The sequence below is a fragment of the Acinonyx jubatus genome, chromosome C1, assembly GCF_027475565.1.
Source record: "Acinonyx jubatus isolate Ajub_Pintada_27869175 chromosome C1, VMU_Ajub_asm_v1.0, whole genome shotgun sequence".
Classification (NCBI taxonomy): Eukaryota; Metazoa; Chordata; class Mammalia; order Carnivora; family Felidae; genus Acinonyx; species Acinonyx jubatus.
Window position 1 is genome coordinate 41,442,215 of NC_069381.1, and position 15,958 is coordinate 41,458,172.

At 35.8% G+C, this 15,958-nt stretch overlaps 1 protein-coding gene across 4 annotated transcripts in view; it reads left to right on the top strand.

Annotated features, from left to right (window-relative positions):
- ZFYVE9 (zinc finger FYVE-type containing 9) overlaps positions 1-15,958 on the top strand; it is a 210,457-nt gene that overhangs the window by 78,890 nt on the left and 115,609 nt on the right. For all 4 annotated transcript variants that reach the window (XM_053214032.1, XM_027059196.2, XM_027059199.2 and 1 more), the window contains 2 exons: positions 9,877-9,985; positions 12,426-14,530. In XM_053214032.1, the coding sequence (XP_053070007.1) occupies positions 9,916-9,985; positions 12,426-14,530 (2,175 nt within the window). In that variant the 5' untranslated portion in view covers positions 9,877-9,915. The remainder of the gene's footprint in view (positions 1-9,876; positions 9,986-12,425; positions 14,531-15,958) is intronic.

Here is a 15,958-nt window from a genome sequence, read left to right on the forward strand (position 1 = left end):
CTCTCTCTCTCTCTCTGCCCTCTTCTCACTTGCACCCCCCCTCAAAAAAAATGTAGCAGTTTTAGTTTCATAGCAAAATTGAGCAGAAATTAAAGGGAGTCCCCACCCTTATCTAGCCTCCCCCAGTATTGACATTGCTGTGTCCTTTTTCACTGCAGCCTATCAGAGAGCACAGATTTCCATTTGTCCCATTACTGATGATGCTTACTTTGATAGTTGTGTAAGGTGATGTCTGTCAGGCTTTGCCTCTGAAGTTACTCTTTTTTTCTTTGGTAATTAGTAAATATTTTTGTAGAGAGGAACTTTGAAGCAATGTAAATATCCCCTTCCTCATCACACTTGGGATTCATTTATTCATATTGCAAGGATTCATGGTTCTCTTTTTTATTCAGTGGGTTGTAATCCATTGCTATCATTATTTATTTTGATTCTCTGATTTAGCCTGTGGGAACTCCTTCAGGCTGGTTTCTGTGTCCTTTTGACATGTCTCCATTATTCTTGGAGTACATGTTTGCTTTCCAGCATGCAAGATATTCAAGGCTTTTTTTTTTAAATTGAAATATAATCACATACCATAAAATTCACTCTTTTAAAGTATATGTAGTCCAGGGGTTTTTATGTATTTATAGAGTTATGTAGTCATCATCACTGTCTAGTTCCAAAACATTTTTATAATCCCAAAAAGAAATCTCGTATCCATTAGCAATCAGTTCCTGTTTCTCTCCAGTTCCCCCCAGCACCTGACAGTCACTAATTAATTTTCTATTTCTTTGGATTTGTCTATTCTGGACAATCCATACAACAGGAATCATACAGTATATAGCTTTTTGTGTCTCCTTCTTTCAGTTACCTTAATATTTTCAAAATTCATTCATGTTGTAGCATATAGCAGCAGTACACCATCTATTTTAATTGTCCTATAATATCCCATTTTGTTGATATACCATACCACACTTTATTTATCCATTTATAAGTTGATATATATTTGGGTTGTTTCCACCTTTTGGCTTTTATGAATGATGCTGTGAGCATTCATGAATGAGTTTTTGTGTGACTGTATTTCCATTTCTCTTGGGCATAAACCTAGGAGTGGACTAGCTATGCCATGAGGTGTAACTTTTTGAGGAACTGCCAAACTATTTCCCAAAGTTGTGACATCATTTTACTTTCCTTCTAGCAATGTGTGAGAATTCATATTTCCCTATATCCTCATCAGAGCTCTTGTATTTTTTCTACTCCAGCTCTGGAATCAGCCATTTCTCTATAGAACCCTGCTTCCTTTTAGTGAATAACAATACTTAGATACCAAATCTGGTGCTAGGTACATGCTCATTGCTACTTGGATTAGAGATGGAGATTTGCTGCTCTAAGATCCTCTCTGCAGAGAGCTAAAGCAAGTGCACACACACACACACATTTACATCTATATCTATTGCTATAAGTGTCTATGTTTATTGAGGTCTATGAGTTCATACTGATATCTAGAATTCCAAACCAACACTGCAGGGTTCTTTCTGGCCTTCACTTTGTGTGCATTTTAACTCCCTTCTCTAATAGTGAGAAACCTTGCCCTGGTTGCTCTTCATGTAGTCAGTTATTTGATCTGTCTCTGCATGTAACCAGTCTCCTATCACTGTCTCCTTCCCCTGACCCTTCTTATCCTGCTCAGGCTCTGACCTGCCACTCTGGATTGTGCTCTTACATCTCCTCCTTACCTCTCCTGCATGTGGACTCTTCTTAGTCACTTGGGCTCTGACTCCCCATCCCCTTCATGTAGATGCCTTCCTCGCCTCTCTTGGGTTCTGATACCCCACCCCAGGCTGTCCTTCTGCATAGACCGCTTTCTTACACTGTTGGGTCTCTGACATCTTATGTTGGGCCACCCCAACACAAGGACATCTACTTTACTATACTTGGGTTCTGACTCCCCCTTACACAGATGCTCTCTTCATCCTGCTCCTATGTCTGTTGAATTTTTAATAACTTTTTCTCTTTCATTTTTATTTTTTTCCAGCTTTTTATTTTGTAGTAATTATAGATTCACATGAAATTGTAAGAATAGTATAGAGTCCCAGTGTACCCTTCACTTACCCGGTTTTTCTCATTGCTTACATATTATACATAATTATAGAAAACATAAACTAGGAAATTGACACTTGATTTTCCATTCATCAGTTGATAGGTATCTGGTTATTCCCACCTTTTGGCTGTTGTGAATAAAGCTGCTGTGAGCATATTCATGAATGTGTGTCCCTCTCATTTGTCACATGTAGGTTTGTGTAACCACCATTGCAGTTGAAGATACAGCATGATTCTGTCACCACAGAGATCTCCCTTGTGCTACCCCTTTATAGTCACATGCACCCTCCTCTCCCCACTATCCTATTATTTCATGACTTTTAAAAATTAAAAACATTATTACAAGTCACAATAAAAGCTGAGTAACCATGGAGATAAACCATGTTACATTCATTTATAGAAAGATTTAATATCATTTCCAATCCTGAGTGAGGGGCAGGTTAGGAATTCTAATTTCTGAAAGGTGATTTTACTGGTGTGCTCTTCCATCCTGTTCCATTGCTCAGTCTTGGAGCCACCTGGGATAGTTTTTTCCGCCAGCTCCCGGCTTTATTCAGAGAGCCCAGTCTGGCCCCTTACACTGTAGAAACTTTAAGTTTGCAGCCAATAATTCCCATCTTCCCTGCTAACTTTTGATCCTAGGCCTGAAGGTTGCTGCCTAGTTTTGCGACCCCTTCAGTTCTCACTCATTGCTGTGGCTTGGTTTCTTTTTGGTTTATGGATTTGTGTATTTTCCCTTTCTTGCTTTTGAATTTGGCTGTATAAACTATTTTAAGATAATCTATTTTTCTAGAATTTCTATATTCATAGTGGGAAGGAATGCTTCCTACCACCAGCTCAGTATACTTTTTTTTTCTTTTGAGAAATTTCAAGCCTAAAGAAAAGTTAAAAGATAATATAAATAAAGACCCATATATCCTTCACCTAGATTCATCAATTTTTACCATTTTGCTTCTTCTTCTTCTTTTTTTTTTTTTTTTTTTTTTGTTAAGTAGGCTTCATGCCCAGCACGGAGCCCAACATAGGGCTTGAATCCACAACCCTGAAATCAAGAGTTGGATGCTCAGCCAACTGAGCCACCCAGGCGCCTCTTGTTTCTTTTTTGAACACCTCTCCTCCTCTCTCCCTCCTTTCACTCTCTTCCTCTTTTTCCCCTCCTCCCCTACACTCATACACACATTCACATACTTTTCTTTTTCTGAATCATTTGAAAGTTAAATATAGATATTACAACACTTCTTCCCTAAATAATTCAGCAGACATCTCCTAAGAGTAAGGACATTCTCCTACAAAATCAAAATGTCGTTATCACAGCTAAGAAAATGGTTATTAATTTATCATATCACCTGATACATAGTCCAAATTTCCTGGATTGTCTCCTACATGGGATTTTTTCCTGTGTATGTGTATATGTATTTTCTTGACTTAGGATCCAGCCAGTGTTCATGCATGGAATTTGGTTATTAAATCTCTTAAGTCTTTTTAAATTTGGAATGATGTTTTTTGTAACATTGAACCTTTTGGAAAGTTCAGAACAGTTGTCTTATAGAATGCCTCGCATTCTAGATTTGTCAAATCGTTTCTTCATGATTCAATTCAGGTTAAACATTTTTGGCAAGAATACTATGTTCGTAATGTTTTAAACTTCTCATTGCATCATATCAAGAGGTACATCATGGCAGCTTGTTTTAGTACATGTGCTGCCAAAGTGAGCACCATCATGGCAGCTTGTTAAACTCTTGGTAATCCTAAGTTTGATCATTTGGTTTAGGTAGTGATTATCATATCTTCTTACTGTAAACATATTTTCTCCTTTGTGATTAATAATCTGTGGATTAATACTTTGAGGCACTGTGAATATTTTCTTTCCTAGTAACCATTTACCTAAGGGCTTTAGGATTTAGGATTTAGGATTTTAGGATTTTTGATGCTGGCCTGCAACAGTAATTATCATTGGAGTTTAGTACAGCTTCTTGACCAGCTGTTTGCACAGGAGTCCCCCTCCTTATCCATGGGGGATACATTCCAAGATCCCCTGTGGTACCTAAAACCATAGATACTACCAAAACCTATTTATACTGTGTTTTCCTGTACATACATACCTATGATAAAGTTTAATTTATAAATTATGTAAAGTGAGAGATTAACAGCAATAACTAATAATAAAATGAACAATTATAACAATATACTATAATAAAGGTTTGTGAAAGTGCTATAGTGCTTCCCATTGCTTAAAAGTATATGCAGTACCTTTGTCAGACTGGCATTCCAAGGCTTGCATGATATGATGCCTGTCTGCTTCTCCAACTGTGTCCTAATGTTAACTATATGAATAAATTCTTGCTCCAGTTTCACTGATCCCTCAATAATTGCCTGTCCTTAGGTCACTCCTTGTATGTCTCTGCCTGTTTTAAATTTTACTTCTGCATCTTGCCATCTGGAATATTCATTAAAATTTTATCCACCTTTCTAGGCCCAGCTCAAATCCATAAATAATGCCTTTTTGACCATTCAAATGGTGATCCTGCGCGTTTCTTGAACTTTTATAATACTTATTCTGTAGCACTTATCTGTTAATTTGATCTGACAAAGTAATTAAGTAGTACTTTGGGTCTCTTATACTGTTATTATTAAAATCATTTATTATGTTACTTTTCTTTTTTAGCATTGTTTACCATTAAGTTATAAGCTTCTCAATGTTAAGGATGATGTCTGAGACTTGAAATGATTACAATACCTTGCATACAGGAGATGCACAATACATATGTTGGATCCAATTATTTATTAATATCTTATATACAGTGACTATGAAATGCTGAGTATTGTAGGAATATGTTAAATGTGCTAGATTGTATGTTGTGAGAAATTTAATTCATGCTCTTATCATTGGATAGTTTAAATGTTCAGTCTTTATCAGAATAAAATGGCATAATATGAAAATTATTTTGAACTATAAATCATGAGACACAAAAGATAGGTAAGAAAAACTATTAAGGGATTATGTAGCCTATTTGTCTACTTAAACTTATTTAACAGGAGCCAATCAATAAATAAAAGTTGACTGAATGAATAATCATACGGAAATGATTGAATAAACCCATTTAATCCCCTGAGCTTTTTTTTTAATTGGTAAAATGAAAGAAATAATATTGATGCTTTTTTATGCCTCAGAGAGGAAACACTAGAAATCAAAGAAAATTCACCACTTTTTATATTGAACTTAAAATTTGTAATAACAGGATATTACATTCTTGATTTTCCCTCTTCTTCATGTTTTCCTTACTTAGACTTTTTAGGGGAATTGTAAAATTATCTCCCCTCCCATCTGCCTTTCTATATACCAATAAGAAGCCAAGTAAAATTTTCAGTTTGAAAAGAACATTTTGAGAAATTAAGGAGATAAGCATGGGGATTATGATAATAGAGGGAAAAATGGGCTAATATTTATTTAACAACTACTATGTACTCTTGACATTCTGTTAAGTGGGTGATACACCTAGTATATGTGCTCACAGGATGCTTTTTGATCAATTAACACCAAGAAAGACTAAGAAATTGTACTTGAAAAGAAGAGGTTTAAAAAGAGTAACCAAGGGGCGCCTGACTGGCTCAGTTGGTAGAGCATCTGACTCTTAATCTCGGGGTTATGAGTTCGAGCCCCATGTTGGGTACAGAGATTATTTTTTAAAAAACCTACTAGAGAGAATAACCAAGTCAGAATTATCATTAACATTTTAGAACTAATGTCCCTTATCCCCATGCTTGCTTGAACTTTATCATTTTCCATTTGGGAATAGGTGTTTTTTTTAAGTTTTATTTATTGGGGTGCCTGGGTGGCTCAGTTGGTTACATGTCCAACTCTTGCTTTTGGACCAAGAGTTCATAATTTCACGGTTCATGAGATTGAGCCCTGTGCTTGGGATTCTGTGTCTCTCTCTCCCACTCTCTGTCCCTGCCCCGCTCATGCACACGTCTGTCTGTCTGTCTCTCTCTCTCTCAAAATAAGTAAACTTTAAAGAAATAAAATAATGGGCACCTGGGTGGCTCGGTTGGTTAAGTGTCTGACTTCAGCTCAGGTCATGATCTCACAGTTCATGGGTTTGAGCCCCATATCAGGCTCTGTGCTGACAGCTCAGAGCCTGAAGCCTGCTTTGGATTTTGTGTCTCCCTCTCTTTCTTTGCTCCTCCCCTGCTCGCCCTCTGTCTCTCTCTCTCTCAAAAATAAACACTAAATAAAAAAAGAAGAAGAAATAAAATAAAACTTTTCTTTTTAAATAGAAATGTAGTTTTATCTCAAAGAAGTGATTTCCTCTCTCAACATCTGGAATTTATCTTTTGAAACATATCGTATTCAAATGCACCAAGTCTGTCTCCTGCAATTACATTTTGATACTTGTTAGCTTACAGGTTTCTAGACTTTATTAGCTTAAAGATCTTAGAATACCTCTAGTGGGATGATAGGTTTTATACTTTAAATGGTCTGAATAGATTTATAAGAGATTTTATCCTTGTATACTTAAGGTTACTTTTTATTCTGATAAAGACTGAACATTTAAACTGTCCAATGGTAAGAGCATAAATGAAATTTCTTACCACATACAATCTAGCACATTTAACATATACCTACAATACTCAGCATTTCATAGTCACTATATATAAAATATTAATAAATAACTGGATCCAACATCTTAAGTATACAAGGATACTTGTTATATAAAAATTATAAATATTTTTATTAATCTATATTCTTTTCACTTTTTTCACAATTATATGAGATATAATTGACATATAACATTGTATTAGTTTATGCTGTATAACATAATGATTTTATATATATAGGAAGTTGTGGTGTTTGTATTTTCATTTTTAAAATAAATACCTAATAGAGGAATTGCTGAATCATATGGCAGTTATATTTTTAATTTTTTGAGGAACCTCCATACTCTTTTTCATACAGTTTGCATTGCCATCAACAGTGCACAAGGGTCCCCTTTTCTCTTCATCCTTACCAACTCTTGTTATTTCTTGTCTCTTTGATATTAGCCATTCTAACAGGTGTGATTTGATTGTGGTTTTCATTTGTATTTCTCTCATGATTCATTGTGTTGAGCATCTTTTCATGTGTCTCTTGGCCATATGTGTGTCTTCTTTGAAAAGTGTCTACTCATCTTGTGCCCACTTCTAATTGGGTTGTTTGGGTTTTTTGCCATCAGGTTGTTTAAGTTCTGAATATATTTTGGATATTAACCCCTTATTGGACATACAGTTTGCAAATATTTTCTCCTATTCAGTAGGTTGCTTTTCATTTTGTTGATGGTTTCCACTACTGTGCAGAAGTTTTTTACTTTGATGTAGTTCCACCTGTTTATTTTTGCTTTTCTTGCCTTTGCTTTTGGAGTCAAATCCAAAATATCATCTCCAAGACCAATGTCAAGGAGCTTAACTGCCTGTGTTTTCTTGTAGGAAGTTTATGGTCTCAGCTCTTATGTTCAAGACTTTAATCCATGTTGAGTTGAATTGATCTTTTTTTTTTTAATGTTTATTTATTTTTGACATAGGGCAGAGGCAGAGACAGAACCCGAAGCAGGGTCCAGGCTCTGAGCTGTTAGCACAGAGCCTGACACAGGGCTCAAACACGTGAGCCGTGAGATTATGACCTGTGCCAAAGTCGGGCGCTTAACTGACTGAGCCACCCAGGCGCCCCTTGTTGAAATGATCTCTATGTATGGTTTCATTCTTTTGCATGTGCCTGTCCAGCTTTCCCAGCACCATTTATTGAAGAGACTATCCTTTCTTCATTGTATATTCCTGGCTCTTTTGTCATAAATTAATTGACCATATATATGTGGTTTTATTTCTGGGCTCTCTTTCCTGTTTCATTGATTTATGTGTCTGTTTTTATGCCAACACCATACTGTTTTGATTACTATAGCTTTGTAATACAATTTAAAATCAGGTATTATGAAGGCTCTAGCTTTGTTTTTTTTTCAAGATGGCTTCGGCTATTCAGGGTCTTTTGTGGATTCAAACAAATTGCTGGATGAGTGTGTTTGTGTGTGTGTGTGTGTGTGTGTGTGTGTGTGTATGTATGTATGAGAAATGCCATTGGAATTTTGATAGAGATTGCATTGAATCTATAGTATGGACATCTTAACAATATTAATTTTCCCAATCCATGAGCCTCAGAATATCTTTCCATCTGTTTGTGTCTTCTGATTATTTCATCTGTGTCTTCAGAGTACAGATTTTTCACCTCCTTGGTTAAATTTATTCCTAGAAATTTTATTATTTTTGATGTAATTGTAAATGATACTGTTTGCTTAATTTCTCTTTCTGATTATTTGGGGTTAGTGTATAGAAGCCCAACTAAATTTGTATGTTGACTTAAAAAAAATTTTTTTTTTAATTTTAAGTAACTCTACATATGGGGCTTGAACTCATGACCCAGAGAATAAGAGTTGCATACTCTCCCTACCTACTGTGCCAGCCAGGCACCCCTTGGGTGTTGACTTTTTAATCTTGCAAAGTTAATGAATTCATTTATTCTAATATGAGGTTTTTTTGTGTGGAGTCTTAGAGTGTTCTATATAGAATATGATGTCAGCTTCAAGTACAGACAGTTTCGCTTCTTCTTTTCTGATTCAGATGCTTTTTGTTTTGTTTTCTTCCTAATTGCTCTGGCTAGAAATTCCAGTATTATGTTGAATACAAGTGGTGAGAGTGAGCATCCCACTTGTCTTGTTCTTGATCTTAGAGGAAAGGCTTTCTTTCAGGTTTTCACTGCTGAGTATGATGTCCACTCTGGGCTTGTCATAGATGGCTTTTATTAGGTGTGTTCTTACTCTACCCACTTGATTGACTTGATTGAGGGTTTTTATCACAATTGGGTATTGAATTTTGTCAAATGTTTTTTCTGCATCTATTGAGATGATCGTATGATTTACCCTTCATTTTGTAATGTGGTGTATTACATTGATTCACAGATATTGTGTCCCATCCTTGTGTCCCAGAGTAAATTCCACTTGATCATGGCATATGGTCTTTTTAATGTATTATTGTATCTGGTTTGCTAATATTTTGTTTTAGAATTTTTGTATATATATTCATCAGAGATACTGTAATTTTCCTTTTTTTTTTAATTTTTAAAAAATATTTATTTATTTTTGAGAGAGAGACAGAGTGCAAGTGGGGGAGGGGCAGAGAGAGAAGGAGACACAGAATCCGAAGCAGGCTCCAGGCTCCAGGCTCCGAGCTGTCAGCACAGAGCCCGATATGGGGCTCGAACTCACGAACTGCGAGATCATGACCTGAGCCGAAGTCGCACGCTTAACCGACTGAGCCACCCAGGCACCCCTGTAATTTTCCTTTCTTGTAGTGTCCTTATCTGGTTTTGGTATCAGGGTAATGCTGGCTTTGTAAAATGAGTTTAGAAGTGTTCCCCCCATCTTCTGTTGTTTGGAAGAGTTTGGGAAGCATTGGTATTAATCCTTTTTTTAATGTTTGGTAGAATTCATCAGTAAAGCCAACTGATCCTGGACTTTTCTTTGTTGGGTGATTTTTAATTACTGATTCAATCTCCTTATTAATAATTGGTCTTCAGATTTTCTGTTTCTTCATGATTCACTCTTGGTAGGTTATATTCATCTAGGACTTTATTTCCTTCAGGTTTTCCAATTTGTGGGTGTATAATTGTTCATAATAGTCTCATGATCATTTGTATTTCTGTTATCAGTTGTAATGTCTATAAATTATATTTTAGTAATTGAAAGTATAATACAAATTTGATCTACTTTCTAGAAAGTTTAAACAAGTCTCTTAAGTGGTGTTTCCTCACCGATGGAGAATTACTTCCAAGCAGAAGCTTACAACCTGGACAAGGTATTAGATGAATTTGAACAAAACGAAGGTGAGAATTTACTTTGGTGAATCTGTTTGAATATATTTATGATATGGAGAATGGGGGATTTTAAGAGTATGTAACACTTAAAAAAAAATAAAACTGGGTAAAGTGGCTTAATGATAATAGTATTATATTTTAATACCCAGAGGAGGAACGAACATTTTTGAGCACTATGTGCCAGATACTATGCTAACGCATTTATATGGACTGTATTATTTAATCTTTAATATAATCCCATGAAAGTAGATTTTATCTATATTTTACAGATGAGAGGCACAGAGAGATTAAGCAACTTCCCCAAAGTTAGTTTGCTGATAAGTGGCAGGATGATAAGTATCCAGGCAGTATCATACTAGAGCCTAAACTCTCTTTATACAACCAATTTAGGATCAAGAAAAGCTTTAGAATGTGTGATTGTATTTCTAAACTAAGAAAAATAACTTATTGCCTATTGATTGACCAAAAAAGTAAAGATACATTTTAAACTAATTTTAAAAGATTTATATTTTTAAGTTACTGCCAAAATGGTTAAATATAACTGTCAGCTTAAGATTCACTTCGTTTAGGGAAAACTTTTCTTTAAATTTCCCTCTGAGTATGACTTGAATGGATAAGCCATAATTAAATCTCTATCTTTTACGTCGCCTTCCTTCCTTGGTGTTCTCTGTTTCTAAGGGGAAATGGCATGTAACAAGTTTACAATTTGATATATTTCCATCTGAACTCCATGATTTTAGTAATGATCTCCAAACCTTTACTATATCCAGTGATTCAGGTTGTTCTTTGATAGTAGTTGGGAAGAGAGATTAGTTTTAACTTTACTGCTTTGGGTCTATGATAGAGCAAGCCTTAAAAAGAATATGGGATTATGGGGGTTAGGAAAGAAAAGGGAGAAGGAATGATACATGGAATAGCGTGCTCTTCTCATATTTTACTGTTGATGACCTGAAGCTACTCCATAGCCATAGGATTCATGTAAATGTAAAAATTAATAATTTGAGATTTTATTGGATCTAGATGGGTTTTATACATACCAAGGCAGAAGGTGTATTTTCCTCTCTGTTTCAATCATTTATACAAATAATTTCTCAATCCTTTCTTTGGTTTGGCCCTCTGTGTATCACAGTTATTTGTCATAAGATACCTACACAGGTGCTACACCTAATCACATGAATAATATACTTCTAGAATACCTTTGACTCTAATAAAACTGTTAGTTCATTACATGATTCTCTTTGTGGCTAATGTAGATTCTAGTAGGGTATTTTGTATATAGTTGATTTTGAATACATTTTCATTGAATCAGTAAAAATTGTCTTTTAGTTCAAAAATACAGCATTTGCTTATAAAAAATAACTCCCTAGAAGGAGAAGAACTTCAGAAGCCACATTCTTGTTTGGAACTATGTTATTTATTTTGAGCTATTTTTTTTTTAATTTTAGAATTTTTTAAATTTGAAAAAATTCTAAAATTAAAAAACTTTTTTTAACATTTTTTTCATGTTTGTTTATTTTTGAGAGACAGAGAGAGAGACAGAGCACAAGCAGGGGAAGGACAGAGAGAAAGGGAGACACAGATCCAAAGCAGGCTCTGGCTCCAAGCTATCAGCACAGAGCCTGATGTGGGGCTCGAACTCATGAACTGTGAGACCTGTGCCAAAGTCAGATGCTTAACTGACTGAGACACCCAGGAGCCCCAAAAATTTAAAGTTGCATTAAAACTACAATGTCTAGCCTGGTGTCTTTCAAAGTATATTTTAAATAGAGTGATTTTTCATTTTGTGTTAATTTCCTTCTTTAAGTGAAAAATACAGCACACATGATGGTGATGACACTAGATAATTAACAGTATGCCCATGTGGTAGGTGGTCAAATAATGAAATTTTAATAACTGATCATTCTTGTTTGATATTAAATATTCTTGTAAGAAGCGGTAATTCTTTTTTATTTCCATGAACCATCTTGGAAATAATTATTTCTTTTTTTAAAGGAAGCATATGTTACTAAATCTCAAGTCTCTGCTAGCCTACATTTGGTCAACTCAGGATTTAACACTCAGAGGATTCAGGACCATTCTCCACATACTCTGATGTTTTATGGCCTTTCCAATCTGCCCTTTCTAGCTGCTTTTTACTATTTCCTTACCCTAATTCTTTTTCAACCCAAACTGCTTTACTTCTTATTGCTCTCTCAGATTGTTGTGTTTGGGGCTATACTTGTTTCCCCTTGTGAATGACCTCTTTTCCAAACTGACATGTAATACAGGAATAGTCTTAATAATATTTTTTTGTTCTTAGCTAAAAATTAGAAACTCCATGTTCTAGAAATATTCTCTTTTTAGATATCCTAGGAATATTTTATTTTCAGAGTATTTGCAAATGTAGTTGATTAACTGAGTCCTAGCTTTTACAGTGTCACCAGCAAACTTATTGTAATTATTTTTTCAGATGAAACAGTTTCTCCTATTTTATTGGATACCAAGTGGAATAAGATTCTAGATTCCCCTTCTCACCGACTGTCATTTAACCCTGCATTGGCCAGTGTGAATGAACCTGCAGTTTCTAATGAGTCACAGCCACAATTGAAAGTCTTCTCTCTGGCTCATTCAGCTTCTTTGACCACAGAGGGAGAGGACCATTGTGCAAATGGACAGGAGTATCCTCTGAATCCAGAGATTAACACAATGTGGATTGATGAAAATGCCGTTGCAGAAGATCAGTTAATTAAAAGGAACTGTAATCAAGATGATCAACGCAGTGCTGTCGAAGTGGGAGAAAAAAAATGTGGAAATCTAGCTTGTCTGCCAGATGAGAAGAATGTTCTTGTTGTAGCCGTCATGCATAATTGTGATAAGAGGACATTACAGAGTGATTTGCAGGATTGTAATAATTACAATAGTCAGTCCCTCATGGATGCTTTTAGCTGTTCACTGGATGACGAAAGCAGACAAACTGATCAATTTAGTTTTAGTATAAATGGGTCCACTGGAAAAGATATGAATTCAGAGAAACAAATGGATCTGTTGAATAGACCAAGTGCAGTGGGGGATTCTGTTAAACATATGTGTACTACTTCATCTGATAATCTAGCCAGTGTCTGTTCCTCCTCACAATTAAAGGATGATGAAAATATAGGTAGAGATCCCTCCATGTCTGTGATTACAAGTTTAACAATTGATTCAGTAATCTCATCCCAGGGAACAGATGAAGAAGGTTCTGCTGCTAAAAAGCAAGAGAACTGTATACCAGATGAGGTTCTCACTTGCAAAACCAGCTCTGCTAGGACAGATCTAGGGAGTCCAAACTCCTTTTCCCATCTGAGTGAGGGGATTTTGATGACAAAAGAGCCAGCAGAGGAGAGAACAACCGAAGAATCCATCCGACCTGGTTTACCTTTGCTTCTCAAAACAGACATGCCTAATGGGTCTGGAAGGGATGATAACTGTGAACAGTTTTCAGATTGCCTTGTGTCCAGTGAAGTTAGAGCTGATGAAAAGGAAGGTTGTGAACATGAAGAAATACTTGACACTACAGAACTTCTTAATATGACAGAGCATTTCTCTGATTCTCAGGAGATGACTAATTGGAAATTGACTAAGCTAAATGATATGAATGACAGCCAAATAAATAAAGAAAATGAGAAGTTTCTGCAGATGAATCAGCCTGAGGACATTTACAGTGATAATGGAGGAGAGTGTGATAGAATGGCTGAAGCAGGTCTAGATTTAAAAGGAACTTGCATGAATGAAAGTGAAGGATGTGATTTCTCCACTATGGATACACCAGCAGCAAATTCTGTATCTAATTGTGATTCCTATGGAATGCAGAGCCCAGTTGTTTGTTTTGTTCCAAAGACTTTACCCTCCAAAGAAGATTCAGTGACAGAAGAAAAGGAAATAGAAGAGAGCAAATCAGAATGCTACTCAAATATTTATGAACAGAGAGGAAATGAAGCCACAGAAGGGAGTGGTCTACATTTAAACAGCACTGGTGACCTAATGAAGAAAAATTATTTACACAGTTTCTGTAGCCAAGTTCCATCAGTGCTTGGGCAATCTTCACCTAAGATAGTAGCAAACCTGCAGTCTATCAGTGTTCCTTTTGGTGGTGCAAGACCCAAGCAACCTTCTAATCTTAAACTTCAAATTCCAAAGCCATTGTCTGACCACTTACAAAATGACCTTCCTACAAATAGTGGAAATAATATTAAAAACAAAAATGATGTTCTTGGAAAAGCAAAATTAGGGGAAAATTCAACAACCAATGTATGCAATTCCTCTTTAGGAAACATCACTATTGCTGATACAAATGGGGAACATTTAGAAAGCTACGAGTCTGGGATATCCAGTAGACCGTGCCTTGCATTAGCTCCAGAAAGCCCAGATAATGATCTCAGAGCTGGTCAGTTTGGAATTTCTGCCAGGAAGCCATTTACTACTCTGGGTGAGGTGGCTCCCGTGTGGGTACCAGATTCTCAGGCTCCAAATTGCATGAAATGTGAAGCCAGGTTCACATTCACCAAAAGGAGGCATCATTGCAGAGCATGTGGGAAGGTAAGTTGTATGTGTTTCAGGTCACAAATGTGGCATGCCTATTTTATTAAGCTCAATTAGAAATTAATAAAGACAATATAAGGTGAACATACTTCTGGTTGAGATGACATTATAAATAGCCTGGAACACCCAGTTCTAGTAAATTTCTAAATAAAAAATGACCTCATTGAATCTTAGTATTTATATAATTTTTTTGGTTGCCAAGATTTAAGCTGAATCACTTTTCGTGAACAGATGAGAATTGAGGAAGTGTTAACTTTGTGGTTTCTATATTGATAGATACTTGGTTAATGGAATAGTTTGAAATAAGGAAGTAATTTTTTTGGTTTAAGAAATACTCGTAGTTAACTTCATATTTTTTTAATTTTTGAAAAATTGAGTATTACACTTAAAATCCATCCTAGTTTTTGTTACAGGATTTTGGCCACTCTACTAGACATTCTGGAACTTTTTATACACATATACACATATTTTTGTCTTTTTCCCCCTTTAACTTTGATACAAAATAGAGTTGAGGGCTGCAGATCCTATGACAAGGTTGTAAGAATACTTGGTATTCCTTAGGTCTCCCTAAGTTTCCTCGCTGTAACATGTCAACTTACTGGTTTGTCTTTTTAACAAGAGCTATGAACTAGGAGGAAGGGATTTTATATTTTTAAAAAGACTTTTAGCTTTGTTATTTTATATTTTTAAAAAGACTTTTAGCTTTGTTATTTTTTAACTATACTTTATTAAGCTTTAGTTTTTATAAAAACAAAACAAAAGATTAGTAATTTTCATTTGGCTTTGTGAAGATTAAATGAGATTACAGATGTAATAGTAAGTGCTCAGTAATTAATCTCTACTTCCCTTCTTGCCTGATTTATTGGTCTGTTTGTGCTAATTAGGATGCTTTCACCTTCAAGGAACGGGGTATATGACTCTTTGTGATTTAGACAAAACAGCATTTCATGTAACAGGAAGCCTGAAGATAGAGACTCACTTATGTCTGGGCGTAGAGTGAGGATCTCTAAAGTTTCCTTGGTCTTCCACTCATGATCTCAAGCGAGTGGCATAGCTGTAAGCATCAAGTTCAACCTGGCAGCTTCTCAAGTACAGGGAAATTGGTTGGGGTCAAACGAGCCTATTCTTGCTGCAGTCTCATCAAGGAGGAAAAAATCCCTGGCAACTTCTTTCAGTTTATTGGTCAGGTCTAGACCACAGGTGCAATTTTATACCAATTATTGATAAAGGGGAACAGAATTGATTGGCTAAGATGAATCATGATTCATCCCCTGGGGCTGAGCCCAATGTTGCCTGAACACAAGTGGGATTCTGTTAATATGGAGAAGGAAGAGAATGTTTCCTGGCTGGGCAGTCAGAAAGGGTACAAAAGAACAAAATGATGGGGAGCAGAAAGAAGTTAAAGCTGTTGATTGGGCTACTGGT